Raw genomic sequence first — 15,063 nt, 5'->3', positions numbered from 1 at the left:
CTTTTTAAAAGAGGCTTTAGAACTGCAGTTTGTAATGAGCTCAGAAAAACACAAACCCATCTTCCCATGTCTAGTGAGGCCCACATATCAAAAGGACAATCTAACACTGCCACATCCTTCACAGAGGATATGTTGTGACCCTTTGAGATGACTACATCCAGAGTGTGACCATGTGTGTACACCCTGTAACATGATATAAAACCAGAAGACCAGAAGAGTCCAATGTGGCATGTAGTTCCTTAGTAAAACTGTCCTTAGTGTTGTCATTTACTTGTTAAAATCACCAACAATAACAAAATGGCCAGAATCAGTATAAATAAAAGACAACATCTCATTGTATTTCCAAGACAGTTATTAGTAATATCAGTGGTCTCCCTTTCAGAACTGCACAGAGGTACTCCAATGATGTGAAGTCACCAAATGATAACTGCTTGCATTGAACAGAACCATGGAAAACAGCAGGTAGACCTCCACATTTTCTACTGACACGAAATACATATAAAAACTGAAAGTTCGGAGGAGCCGACTCCATTAACACAGATGCAGCACTACATTAATTTAGCCAAATCTCAGTTAAAAGTATAAAAGTAAGCCCATGGCTGTAATAAAATAATTAATTAAATGTGATTTCTTTGTGTAGTGGAGTATGGACCAGATAACGAGATGAAAAAAATCGAATGAAGAAATAAAGAAATGAAAAGTTTTGAATTAAAGCTTTTTCACTCTGACCAGGACCTTCGTCTGCGACCAAATCAACATTCCACAAACCGCGGGGGTGCAAAGACCCTGCAGTCCCCCCCCCCACACACGCACACACATAAGATCTAACATCAAAGATGGACCAGGACACCTGGCCCCCGACACCTGGCCCCCGACACCCCTTCCTCCCTTCAGAAATTTAAAGATAACAAACTTTATGATGCTCTTAAGGAAAAGGACATCAAACAGAGAGGGGAGTTATACTGCCTTCTCTTTATGACAGTGGCGCCTAAGGGTCTCATCATTATCGCCTGCAGGGACCAACAAATGGTTAACAGGAGTGACCTCGGTTTGAACTCCCGTTGACTCATCCACACCGAACCACCGGCATGGACCAACAGCGACCCCAGGTGGACGTTTGCGAAATCACGTCTCGCCTAAGGCCGTCTAAATACATGATGGATTTAATGAAATTTTAATAAGTATGTCTATGCAATATGTATAAATGTCACTCTCTGTGTCCTCAGATGAACGTCCACCTTATAATGAAATGATGTGTATTACTGTTTTTATCATGAAAGGAAGTTTCTGTCTCTGATTAGAAAAACGAATTAATACCTTCTAAAAACAATATCGTAAATGGGACGTAAACACAACGTACCCAAGATGAAATCTTATGTAAATGTTTGATATTAATAATCCAGGACGCTCATTGTTTATATCACTTGTATATTACTAACAGGTATAAGAAATTTCGATACGCGAAATTTCTACTCCTTCTGTGTGAATCTCTGATTCAAACCTTCCCCCTCTTCTCTCTCTCGGGAGAGTCACGTGAGCCTCGGACTCGACCCAATCGAAGAAAGGACACCTCCCAATAGGGCGTGACCGCGCTGGCTTTGAAAAGAAGTTCAGCTCGGCACATCAGATCAGTGCAGCTCAAAAGTGAGTTCAGCTCAAGAAACACAACAGCAGCTCAGAAGATCGGAAGCTCAACTCAGCTTAACTCGCTCTTTCTCTCTCTGACTCTTAACTTCGTTTCCGCTCTGAACGCCTGCATGCGTTCTCTTTGTTTTATCTCTTCAAGCTCCAACCTCTCCAAGCGAGAAGTTTTCTCCTCTTCACGACGACGAACAAAAGACTTTTGAAGAAATCTCACCAAGCTCCCAGGAGACGTCTTGAGTTAGCTAGTGTGAGAAAGTCTACGAGTACGTCGAATGATTTGAATGCTTTCTTTTCTTTTAATTGTGTTTTTGTTTTATCGCCCATCGAAGTGTGATCTCACGAGTGATCAAAGTAGGTGAAACTTATTCGTGGCCAGAATAAGATATCACCCTTTTTGATTAGTTGATAGCGGATATATTAGCGTTATAAGCTGACTTCTAAGGGCACTCCTTCTGGAGAACCGAGCAGCGAGGCGACTACTCTGAAGAAGCCACTCCACTCCGGGGAAAAACCAGCCACGCCTGCAATTCTCCGAAAAGGGGAACTCTCGATCGACGCCGCCCCGCCTGAGGCCGAGAGTGCCTGACTCAACCGGGAGGGAATCTCCTTCACAAGCGAGCCTGTCTTTCACGACGCGGGAACAACGAGAAACAACCCCTAGAGCACAGAGGTTAAAACAGCAGGACGCGACGGCTCGGTGAAACGGCAAACGAGTAAGCCAGCTAAATTCTCACATTCTCCAGAAGCTGACGCCTAATTAAGTCCCTTTATAAATTTATACGTAATCGAACCTCAATTAGCAACATTTTATTCACAAGTCACAGTGCCTAGCTTATCTTTAAAGTCAAATCGGTTTCCCCTGCGTTGATGCCGTGAGATTACAAGATTATGCTATGTTAATTAAATATCCTCTTTCCTCTTGTTAATAAAACTTTCATTATTTGAAATCACAGTGTATACAGTTTGTTAATTAAAATCTCTGAAAATCCTGAAGAACTCACTTAGCTTGACAATTATTCATTCTCAAACTAATTAGTAACATTTTAATTGTTTAAGCCAATTATAAACTTTAATTGCTATCATTAGTCAAATAATCAGTAATCATAAGAGTTTGAATAAGGTCAACGCTATAAACACAATATATACATATATATTTTAAATATATATTTACATAGGTATCACGGTGTATGAAAAAAACAAAAAAAAACAACATACACTACATTTGTGAGAGGTCTGATATTTAAAGTGTAGTGGAAATAGTTATGCACATGTGGCAGCGGCATAAGCACTACATAGCGGAGTCAATAGTAATTATTATTTTATTAATAATTAATTATTTAATTCATTTTGATAAGCTCCATGTTTGGGAGCCATTAAATAATATGTAGTGTCTTTACCTGTCTAATTTTAGCTTAGACAAGTAGGTCATCATGTTAGATGACTTTACATATTATATAGCAGAATTAGCTAGAATTAATTATTATTAATGAATTATGCTCATTGACCCTCCGTAGGTTCTTGACTCTGAAACTGAATCTAAACCAGAAGGAATAATTCTATACAAGAAAGGTGCACACACAAACAAATAACCAAGGATTGGTTTTATCACACAACTGGTTTATTAAAAATATCAAATAATGAATATTGATTATACATTCATATAATGAAATGGATTACAGCGATACATGAGGGAACAGGGAGATTAATATATGAGGGAACTTCTCTATGATAATTACCCTAAATTCTAAGAAAGGCAATTGTTGATCCCAGGAAGCATTCAGCACCAACTCTGAGCAATGAAAGAAATGAGACCATGTGACCTTACGTATCCGTGGAGATGGACTGGAGATAGCTGGGAGCATGTCACTGACACGCTGTGCTTTCCCGTGCGACTTCCTGGAGAATTGCAGACACGGGCCGCGTAGTTTGCAGCCGCAGGGGTTCCTTTTCCATCTCAGTCGGAGCTGGTGGCGTTCTGAAGTTCTCTGTGGGGATTCTCCGTCATCGCTGATCCGCTGCCTTGTGAGACACGTCCAGGCCTGTCTCTCCCCATCTCAGAAGGTCATTTTGAGGGTGCGTGTGGCCGTCTTCGTCGTTGCTGATCCGGAAGCTTTGTCGTCCTTTTGAGGGTCAGAGGTCTAAGGTTTCCTTCATGCTCTGGGTGTGGCATTGAATTTTCGTTAGAGTTAATCTCCGCTACAAGAGCTAACTTGCACTTTGTCATAGAATCTCTGCCTCACATTTTGTGTGTTGTACATTGACGATTATATACAGAAATATTATGTTTACAAACCTGTTTTTATAACTCTCAATATTAATGACAGTTTTCTCAATTATAAAATGACATTTATTGTTTATGAATTCTGTTTCTTGGTTCTCAAAACTTTAGAACCTCTTTTTAGGCCATATTCTTTTTAAAACCTCAGACTCCTGTACGCTGGTGTCATTCTTTCCACAATAATCTGCTTCACTGTTGTGTACTCAGTCAGTGTTCAATGTTCGGTTCACATCTCTCTATGAGCTTTGGGTTCATTACCCCATTAACAGTGTCATCTCCAATGAGCAGGGGTCCTGCTGCGAGGTGGCACGTGTGCTGTGACTGACTGACACTTCTGGCACTTGGTGTTGTGTTCAATGCTTTTTTGATTGAAGGCAAAGCAGGGACGCACCCTTTATAGGATTCCATTAAAAATGCCAATATTCCACTATTACTACTTTGATGATTTACATTCTTTGTGTATAATATAAAAACAAATAGAAAATAATAGAAACTAAACAATATACAGAATTCACTGTTAAAAATTGAAATGCACAAAAAATGCAATCTGGCAAAACTGTCTAAGTGTCTAAGCTACCTTGTAAAAACAGGGCACAGCAAAGTGGCAGTTACATCATGAAATCACGAGATTATCAAGAAATTAAGAAACCAAAGATAGTTTTTAATGACCGAGCTTGGAATATGCTGGTTTCCTTAATGTTAGATCAACCACAGAGGGTTTGCAATAAACAATGATTCAAATTAAACTCAGTATACTCCCCCAGTATGAATTAAGGTGTAAACATTAAATATCCTTCTACTTTTCTGTCTTATGCTGGAGCCTGAAGTAGCAACAAAAGGTTTTCAGCCACTTCCTGTACTGCTGTCTCACCTGAAAATGAAAGTCATAAGGTCAGTGGAGCCAGTAAAATTTCCCATCTTACTTGTGTTACCCAACATTGATTTGGTGGCATTACCAGCAATTCAGAATTCATGTTAACAAACATAGAAAGTAAAATATATTGCTACAGATATTTATGACAAATAGCCATTGCTAAATGAAACCAAATCAGGAAAAAATATTGTTGATTTTATCAAAAGAAAGCACCTCCAGCATGTTTATGTGTAATGTGGAAGTTTACCCAGTTGTGAATTTGAACCCCAAAACCTTGGTGTCAGAAACTCAAGCAAAAAGAGTGAGCTACCAACTCAGTTACTGGGGAATAGGATTCAAGCAGTGAGAACCAATACACAAAGGCCCAAACGGTACACAAATAACCCCTCTGAAAGCAAAAAGAGAAATTAAAAGTAGAGTCATTTAAAACCGAGAGACAGTTGTTTTATAAAAGGAAAACATTGGGGAATGTCAGGGCTGACTATAACAGCCCAATATAACTGAGCTAAATAGAAACATGCAAAAAAAGAGAATCCCAAACAAAATAAGGAAGAAAGGAAAGAAAGAGAGACAAAGGAACACATAGATGTTAAACAATAACTGGCAGAGAAATTACGTGATTATTTATTTTTTTTAATAGAAAATGGGAAAAAGGAAAATAGTAAATTCCAAGGAGGGAAGCCAAAGGTACCCTGAGAGAGAAAATCTGGCAAATAATATAAGCTAGAGACAGAGAGAGAGAGAGAGAGAGAGACCCAGTAGAAAACCTGAGGAGCCTTGCCCAATTACAGGCCAGGCTTGTGTGGCTCTCTGAAAATAGAAACCCAGTACTGAGCACGGATGTGAGGGTTGGGTTCCCTTAAATAGAAGAGGCCCAGGTGGAGCTGTTTGTCTCAAATTATGTAGTAGCGGTTATATGTCTCCCTCTGGTGGCTGGGGGTGGCTTAGCAGGCAGCTCTGCCCCAGGTAAGATCTCTAACACTTATGAATAAACCAACACATACAAACTAAAAAGGCTCACGAACAGGGAAACACGTGTGAAATAGATAGTTTTCTGTTTATTGATGAAGTGTGAGTGAGAAAAGTGACTATTGGACACAGTAAGTAATTTTCTGACCTCATAGTTGAGGGCACAGTGGACCAGGAAGATGAAGGTGCCCTGCTGGGAGTTGAGAAACAGAAAGACAATGGCCAACACGTTACTGCCATCTACAAAGAAACCCAGAATCCAGGGGCCCCCGAGGATGACAATCTGAATCAAGATTTTAAAGACAAGAACCCTACAGCAAGAGAGAGAGAGAGAGAGAGAGAGAGAGAGAGAGAGAGAGAGAGAGAGAGAGAGAGAGAGAGAGACAGAGAGAGAGAGAAAAAGAGAGAGAAGAGAGAGAGAGAGAGAGAGAGAGAGTTGCATTTTGTAAGAGTTGTGCATCCAGGTAATGATGCAGGTGTTATGGAATATGATTTTCTGAATATAAACACACCTAAACACACAGAGTGGTAAATGATTGTGGAATTGTGTGTTTTTGTTTATTTTGTTTATTAAATTATCTGGATTTGTTCTTCAGTCCGTGTTTTACACAGGAATGTTTAAAGTGTCTGAATGTCAGAAAGTGGGGGGAAAATGTGCTGGTTGGTACCTCATTTGTTTTATCTGTGAGCGTTCACTGCTGAGTTTAGACAAGGCAGTTCTGAGGATGATGATGACGGTGATGAAGATAATGAAGTTCAGCTGTAAATGTGGTGAACAAATAATAATATATAACATATTCACTGATACAGCCCTCTTAATTTTTACATAGTTACAGCAATGTATTCTTCTAATGTTAACAATCTACACAACTGTGTCTGGGAGTCTCTGTCTCTGTCTGACTTCATAAAACATTATGTAATGACTATGTCAGTACTTACTGTAAGAATTAAACACACAGGACCAAGGAAGCTCCACACAAAGTCTCTGTCTGTCTTTATCCAGCATCTATGTTTACGTAAATATAATTCAGTGTACATGAACATATATAATATATATATATTATATCTTTGTATATTATATATCATATATAATATATATATATATATATCTTATACATATAAGATTTGTGTTAAAAATGTCTAATTATGAATGTAACTTAATTAAACCTAATGCCACTCACTGGTCACTGCCATATCCATCAGGATACAGCCCAACAGAAACGCCCACCACAACCAGAGGAATAACGTATCCAATCACAGTCAAGCATCTCCAGCCAAGCACCTCCTCCTGATTTGATCTGATCTTCATGATGTTCTTCACAGAGATGAAGAGCATCACAGCTTCAATGAACATCCACACAAAAGCAGAGAGGAAGAGGAAGTGCAGAACACCTGCCATCACTGCACACCACGTCTGTGGAGAGAGAGAGAGAGAGAGAGAGAGAGAGGAGAGAGAGAGAGAGAGAGAGAGAGAGAGAGAGAGAGAGAGAGAGAGAGAGAGAGAGAGAGAGAGAGAGAGAGAGAGAGAGAGAGAGAGAGAGAGAGAGAGAGAGAGAGAGAGAGAGAGAGAGAGAGGAGAGAGAGAGAGAGAGAGAGAGAGAGAACGCTCATAACATAACTTTTAATTTATTATAATGTATAGCAATGTGTGTGTGTCTGTGTTGCCCTGTGAAGGACTGGCGCCTCCTCCAGGGTGTATTCCCGCCTTGCGCCCAATGATTCCAGGTAGGCTCTGGACCCACCGTGACCCTGAATTGGATAAGCGGTTACAGATATTGAATGAATGAATGAATGAATAATGTATAGCTTTCCACATGGTTTAGGAGTGTGTTTATGGGAATATTCGACCATTCTTCCAGAAACACATTTGAGAGGTCAGACACTGGTGTTGGACAAGGCTGGCTTGTAGTGTCCACTCCAATTCATTCCAAAGGTGTTCTATCGGATTAATGTCAGGAGTTCTTCTATACCACACTCACTCATACATCTCCATGTCCTCTGTGTGCAATCACAAAGGCCAATAAAGTGATAATGTGATAAAGTGATAAAGAACTAATTCTTTATGGACCCTGCTTTGTGCACTGGTGCACAATCATGTTTGAACAGGAAGGGGCTGTCCCCAAGCTGTTCCCACAAAGTTGGGAGCATGACATTGTCCAAAATCTCTTGGTGTGCTGAAGCATTAAGGGTTCGTTTCACTGGAACTAAAGGGCCAAGCCCAATTCCTAAGAAACACTGCATTTGACACAATGCAGTCAGACACATACCCTTCCCCTGTATGTTATAATGATGTAACAGAGTTTAAACTATTCTCACCTGATTGGCCCGGATGTACTGCAGGAATTTCTGTGTGAGCAGGAAGAGGAGGTGAGCCAGAAACAGGCTGAGGCAGAGGTTTGTGAGAGGGGTGAGGTTCCTTCTCAGGTTTTGACGACAAACAGCAAAGGTCAACAGGGTCAAGCTTAGGAAGAACAGCCCCACTGCCACAGCCACTGTGTTCAACAGCTCCATGAGAGGGTCACTCTGTAAAGCAATCAATACTTCATCATAATTGCAATTAAAATCTCAAAATCTGGACTTAATTAATCTTGAAATATGTAAATAAACCCATATATATTTTAATAAAATATTAACTATTGCAACCAGTTTACTGAAGGCAACTGTGGGGTTAGGAGTCTTGTGCAAATCTTTGTTTAGCATGGTGTAGTGATCCAGGCTGGGAATCAAACACTGCTCTCTTGGTCTGTCAATTTTGCATGTTATTGAGTACTTTGTAGGTTATGTTATGTGGCGCTACATTAATGTTTTGAGTGTCGCATACCAAATTGCTTTAATGGCAATGGGAATTGTCATGGGTTTATAGACACTCTCATGGTCTAAATGATCTCTCATGATCACAACCATGTGATTCACCCTTTACTGAATTCCTAACTCATGCCTGGTCTTAGGATTTGAAGCTGTCAGGGTTAAAGGCTCAAAAGCTCAGACAGCTCTGAAACACAAGCATGTTTGTAAATATATAGGTGTCTTACATTATCACCTGGGGGTGGGTTGATCTCCATGATGAGAGCAAAGGTTGAGAGGTGAACACAGGAGCACACACTGTAACTGCTGTTGGACTGGAGGAGTTCACAACCATCTACAATCCACTCGGTGTTATTCCAGTACACACAGGACAGTGTACTATCAGGGACAACATCCTACAGCAGAGAAAAGACAGGCAATGGTGTCTTTGAGAGTGTAATGTTAATAACTTGCAGTCTCAAAAGCCAAATACTATATTTGTTGCTATTCATATCAAAAGCCCATTAGCTGTCATGAATGGAGGCTCTAAATCAGTATTTAAATTACACAGCCTGTGGTACACTCACTGTAATGTGTTGCAGGGTGAAGTTGACTGGTGTGCTGAGCTGTGTGTTGGGGGTTTTGGGCAGCGTGGCCGACACCACAGTGGACAACATGGATTTCACTGTATTGTTGGTTGGGTTGAAGAAGCTGGGTTTCAGCATGTTTGCCATGTTGCTGTAGCTCATGAAGGCCACAGCAGCTGATCCTGAAGAACAGAAACAAAATGCTTCACTGTTACTATGTTGATAATCATGTTCTTTAAATTAATTTAGTATGTTTTGTCCTGTTCAAACTGTAAAATCAACAAATGATACAAACTGGAACATAGTAAACCCTAAGAAACCAATATCTCAACAGTCAAGCTCTAGTTAGCAGTTCTTTCACTTTATACAACACACCAACCCCAGACTTTAATGCCACAATAATATCTCAGGCCGTTTTTAAGACATTTCTGAGATAAGTGTAGACTTCCTTCAGAAGCAATTCTAGATCCTGTTCATCTCCCCTGATAATAGTGGTCTTATAATAGTTAAATTCATCAGAGTTTATGATATTCATTTTCTCATCTCTTTCACTGCAATTATATAATTATCATCAAAATTGTCATGTTCCATTAACAAAGATGGTGGTAATGCACGCATGTGCAGCAGCTCGACATGCCCTATCTTGGTTAATTTAATGTAGTTTACTGTTAGTTTTATTGTTACTTACCAACAAAATTAAAGACTTGGAACTTAACATTATTTGATGTTTCTTTGCAAGGTAACAAGGAAATACAGGTTCCGTTAAGAGCAGAGGTGGGGGGCTTTAGGTTTACACAAATAATAATTGGTGCAAAGGCTGCAAAAACTTACACTTCTGCACAACTGACTTATTATAATTGCAGTTATTATAATCACTGTGGTTTATATGCCCGAAGATGCTAACACCACAGCTGCCTTAGGATCATTGCTAACTGCCATTAGCAAGCAACAGCGAGTTTAACCAGAAGCTGTGTTTGTGGTAGGAATCCGTTTAAAAAAAGCAAATGTGAAGACTGTTCTCCCCAAATCCCTGCCAGTCCAACAAGACGAAATAATACACTCAACCAGGTTTAACGTACATTGTGGGTTTAAGGCAGTACGCTAGCCAACTTAGGATAGTCTGACTATGTCTCACTCTTTATGACTTCAGTATACAGACTCCATCAATGCAGTCAAACCTAACACAGGAAAAACAGGAGTGTGAATTTAAATGTTGCCTTTATGCCCAATTTTCTGCTTCAGCTTTGAGATGTTGGCAAATGTCTTAACATGAACTGCTCACTTCAGGTTCATCCACAATATTTCTACTGAATTAAAGTCAGGACATTCAACTGGCCATTTCTAAACATTAGATTTGACATTCATGAATCCTTAATCAATTCTTTTCAGCTCATAATCAGTGCCCTGATATCTTCCTTGAATGTTTGTTGATTATTCAGAAATCATGTAATCAGGTAATCTTAGCCCAGTTGCAGAAAACATGTCCATACCATGATATTACCACTGTGTTTCATTTCTTTTTATTTTGTGCTTTATACACATTCTGAAGCCACCCTGGACATTCATTCATTCATTCATTCATTATCTGTAACTGCTTATCCAGTTCACCTGCCCAAAAATATATCTATCTGAGTTCACCTCCCCATTTCAGCGTTTACAAGGTCCATACAATCAAAATTACCTTTTACTGAATTACCACTAGCCTTTCATTTGCAGCACCATCAATAAATGATTGTTTGTACTGCACTTTTTAAAATAGTAGACTATGTATTCAAGCAATCACACGAGTACACTTATGAACAGACTACTACTATACCGTGGTTATTCTCAGAAATATGGATAAGGTCAATGTCCATCTGAGAGTTGTTTACATTGAGCGGAGGAATTTCTTTCACGTTGGCATTTGGTCCGACAGCAAATACTTGAGTAACTGAAGAATACAAATTATAACCATCAGTCATAAACTATATCCTAGTGTCACACTGCATCTGTGTTTTAAATGTTGGATCAAATCAATAGGATCCCTGTATGTATTGTTGCAGGTGTTTTTTAGCAATAAATATTACAGGTTTCATGTTTGATCAGTTAGAATGAAACCTTCCCTTACACATGTACAATTGTACAAACTATATCTTGCTGCTTAAATTTATGTGCTGAAGTGGAAACAGTGGGTGGAATAAAAACATTTATTGTGTAATTAAATACCCAAGTCATCCAGGGAGATGTTAACAGAGTATGTTGTATCTGTTGGCTTCACCAGTGTAGAGACCAGTTTCTCAGTGATATTCACCACAGTGTTCCCATAAGTTGTAAGTGCTTCTGAATTTGATGCTTCAACTTTCAGAAGCTGCCCCTGGGTTGTAAGGACTATGCTCAAATATGTTGATACATCCTAATCAATAACCAGAGAGAAATGTACAGTCATTAACTTAATGTCCACTGAACACTGAGACATTAGTTCACTTTTCTGTACTGATTATTTATTACAGGCACTTACCTGTGGTGGGAGCACTTGAGCAGTGATGTTCCCAATCTGGTTAAAAAGGTCTTTTCCACAGTTTGAAGTGAAATTTACCTAAAACAAGTGTCAGTTATAAGCATCTGTTTTGTGGTGTGATCATTAATCATCATGGTCAGCATATTAAATTCAGGTATCTGTTCATGTTACATATAAAGTGTCACAAACCTGACATTCTGTAGATACTGTGATATTTGGTACTGAAAGAAATAGAGAATGTATTTTTTTAACTGTTTATTCACTTGTTTCATTTTTGTTTAGTGTCTTTAATTCAAAGCTGTGCCACCTTCCTTGAAGTTTATTCATTCACTCATTCATTGTCTGTAATCCTTATCCAGTTGAGGGTCGCCGTGGGTCTAGAGCCCACCCAGAATCACTGGGTGCAAGGAGGGAACACACCCTGCAAGGGGCAGCTGTCCTTCAACCACACTCACACCTACGGACACTTTTGAGTCACCAGTTCCACTACCAACGGGTGTTTTTGGACTATGGGAGGAGCTTGGAGGAAACCCATATGGACACAGGGAGAACACACCACAGACAGTCACCAGGAGCGGGGCTCAAACAAACAACATAAGGACCCTGGAGGCTGTGTGACAGCAACACTACTTGCTGCAGTTTTAATTATGTGGCAACCAAATATTACACCCAAACATGATAATACAAGTCATATCTAGAGTTAGTGTTACATTATGTTTAGGGTTAGGGGTAAGGTTAGTGATAGGCATTTTAGTGTCATCTTCATTTCAGGCTTTACTGGCACAAAAACATAACAATGACATGTTGGTGCACTAATGTGTGTGTTACACTCTGCAGTGACATGTGAGAAACAAGTACACTAAGAGTTTGAAACTGTAAATCAAAAGGCAGTGTTCGGGGTTTAAATTGTTAATCTAAACCATCTTGTTCTGCTTGTGGAATATTAAAATGTAAATACACTTTAAAAACTTAAAAAAAAAAAACTGTTGACAGAGGCAGTGACTTTAATTTACATAATGATAGAGAAAATATAATGAAGCCAGAACAAGAGTTTCTTTATTAATACTTTTGTCAACATGGAATTTCTGAATTTAACACATCTGTAGAAGCGAACACACACGCACTAGTGAGCAGTTTTTACAAACCGGATTCCAAAAAAGTTGGGACACTAAACAAATTGTGAATAAAAAATGAATACAATGATGTGGAGATGGCAAATATCATTTTTTTTTTCGTAATAGAACATAGATGACAGATCAAAAGTTTAATCTGAGTAAATGTAACATTTTAAAGGAAAAATATGTTGATTCAAATTTCACAGTGTCAACAAATCCCAAAAAAGTTAGGACAAGTAGCAATAACAAAAAGTGGCTGGAAAAAGGAAATTGAGCATATAACGAACAGCTGGAAGACCAATTAACACTAATTAGGTCAATTGACAACATGATTGGGTATAAAAAGATCTTCTCAGAGTGTCAGTGTCTCTCTGAAGCCAAGATTGTAAGAGGATCACCAATTCCACCATTGTTGCGCAGAAAGATAGTGCAGCAATACCAGAATGGTGTTACCCAGCGTAAAATAGCAAAGACTTTTAAGTTATCATCATCAACTGTGCATAACATCATCAAAAGATTCAGAGAACCTGAAACAATTGCTGTGTGTAAGGGTCAAGGTCGTAAAACTCTACTGGATGCTCATGATCTCCGGGCCCTTAAACGTCACTGCACCTCAAACAGGAATGCCACTGTCAAGGAAATAACAGAATGGGCTCAGGAATAATTCCAGAAAGCATTGTCAGTGAACACAGTCCACCGTGCCATCCGCCGTTGCCAGCTGAAACTCTACAGTGCAAAGAGGAAGCCATTTCTAATCAAGCTCCACAAACTCAGATGTTTGCACTGGGCCAGGGGTCTTTTAAAATGGAGTGTGGCAAAATGGAATACTGTTCTGTGGTCAGATGAGTCACGATTTGAAGTTCTTTATGGAACACTGGGACGCCATGTCATCCGGACCAGAGAGGACAAGGATAACCCAAGTTGTTATCAACGCTCCATTCAGAAGCCTGCATCACTGATGGTATGGGGTTGCATGAGTGCTTGTGGCATGGGCAGCTTGCATGTCTGGAAAGACACCATTAATGCAGGGAACTATGTTCAGGTTCTAGAACAACATATGCTCCCATCTAGACGTCATCTCTTTCAGGGAAGACTTCTTGGCAGAATTCTGCAGCAATCACAACATCATGGCTACGTAGGAGAAGGATGCGGGTACTGAAATGGCCAGCCTGCAGTCCAGATCTTTCACCTATAGAGAACATTTGACGCATCATAAAGAGGAAGGTACGACAAAGAAGGCCCAAGACGATTGAACAGTTAGAGGCCTGTATTACACATGAATGGGAGAGCATTCCTTTTTCTAAACTTGAGAAACTGGTCTCCTCTGTCCCCAGACGTCTGTTGTGTGCTGTAAGAAGAAGGGGGGATGCCACACAGTGGTAAAAAATGGCCTTGTCCCAACTTTTTGGGGATTTGTTGATGCCATGAAATTTTGAAACAACATATTTTTCCCTTAAAATGATACATTCTCTCAGTTTAAACTTTTGATCTGTGATTTGTGTTCTATTCTGAATAAAATATTAGATGTTGGCACCTCCACATCATTGCATTCAGTTTTTATTCACTATTTGTTTAGTGTCCCAACTTTTTTGGAATCCGGTTTGTAGCACACACACACACACACTAGGAGCAGTGAGCACACACAATGGGAACAGTCACTGTATCTGGGGAATAGGTGTCTTGCTCGAGGTCACATCAGCCATGGATATTTAGGCACACAGTATTGGGGCAAAGACAGTTGATCTTTGATTTTTACATAGCTCCAACGCTATAGTGAATTGAACAAGAGGGGCAGCACAGATGCAAAACTGACCATAAACTATGCATTTATTCCCAGTTTCCATATATATGCAAGACATTTAATTTAAACACTACAAAGTGAAAAAAGTAACTTTTTTCTGATCAGGAGATGAAAAGTGAAATATTTAAAATTATAGTGTACCTGTGTATAGTGTTTCAAGGATAGATGTGGTATCTGCAAAAAGAAAATCCAATGTCAGAACACACACAAAACACATAAACATTCAGTCAAATCAACAGATAATTAATAAACAAAAATAACTGAATAATGATGAAATGGTAGTTGTGCGCTTTTAAATGTAATACTTCATAGTTATCTATAAAATCAAATGTTAAGAAAACAGTCAAAATAAAGGAAATAGGCCTGTAGTATAACAGGGGAGACATGGAGGGCTAGGGGCACATTTAGAAGTGCTAAATAGAGAGAATCTTAATTAACACAGGCATAACTTAATTATAAACAAATAATCAGCAATTTTTAAAATGTACAATGTTAACAAAAAATAATGGAATCA

The 15,063-nt window shown here is 39.2% G+C and overlaps 2 protein-coding genes across 2 annotated transcripts in view; both read right to left on the bottom strand.

Annotated features, from left to right (window-relative positions):
• LOC136677597 (adhesion G protein-coupled receptor E3-like) overlaps positions 1-15,063 on the bottom strand; it is a 159,269-nt gene that overhangs the window by 95,211 nt on the left and 48,995 nt on the right. The window lies entirely within an intron of this gene.
• Positions 4,719-12,382, bottom strand: LOC136687611 (adhesion G protein-coupled receptor E3-like). The gene is made up of 12 exons (XM_066662117.1): positions 12,344-12,382; positions 11,634-11,711; positions 11,342-11,528; positions 10,953-11,066; positions 9,137-9,318; positions 8,803-8,965; positions 8,082-8,290; positions 6,947-7,179; positions 6,705-6,771; positions 6,434-6,525; positions 5,914-6,076; positions 4,719-4,793 (listed from the first exon to the last, which is right to left on the bottom strand). The coding sequence occupies exons 1-12, from the start codon at positions 12,380-12,382 to the stop codon at positions 4,719-4,721; spliced, it is 1,602 nt and encodes a 533-aa protein (XP_066518214.1).

This window comes from Hoplias malabaricus, chromosome 2, assembly GCF_029633855.1.
Source record: "Hoplias malabaricus isolate fHopMal1 chromosome 2, fHopMal1.hap1, whole genome shotgun sequence".
Taxonomy (NCBI): Eukaryota; Metazoa; Chordata; class Actinopteri; order Characiformes; family Erythrinidae; genus Hoplias; species Hoplias malabaricus.
The sequence above is the reverse complement of the archived record's forward strand: the minus strand, read 5'-3'. Positions and strand labels throughout refer to the sequence as shown.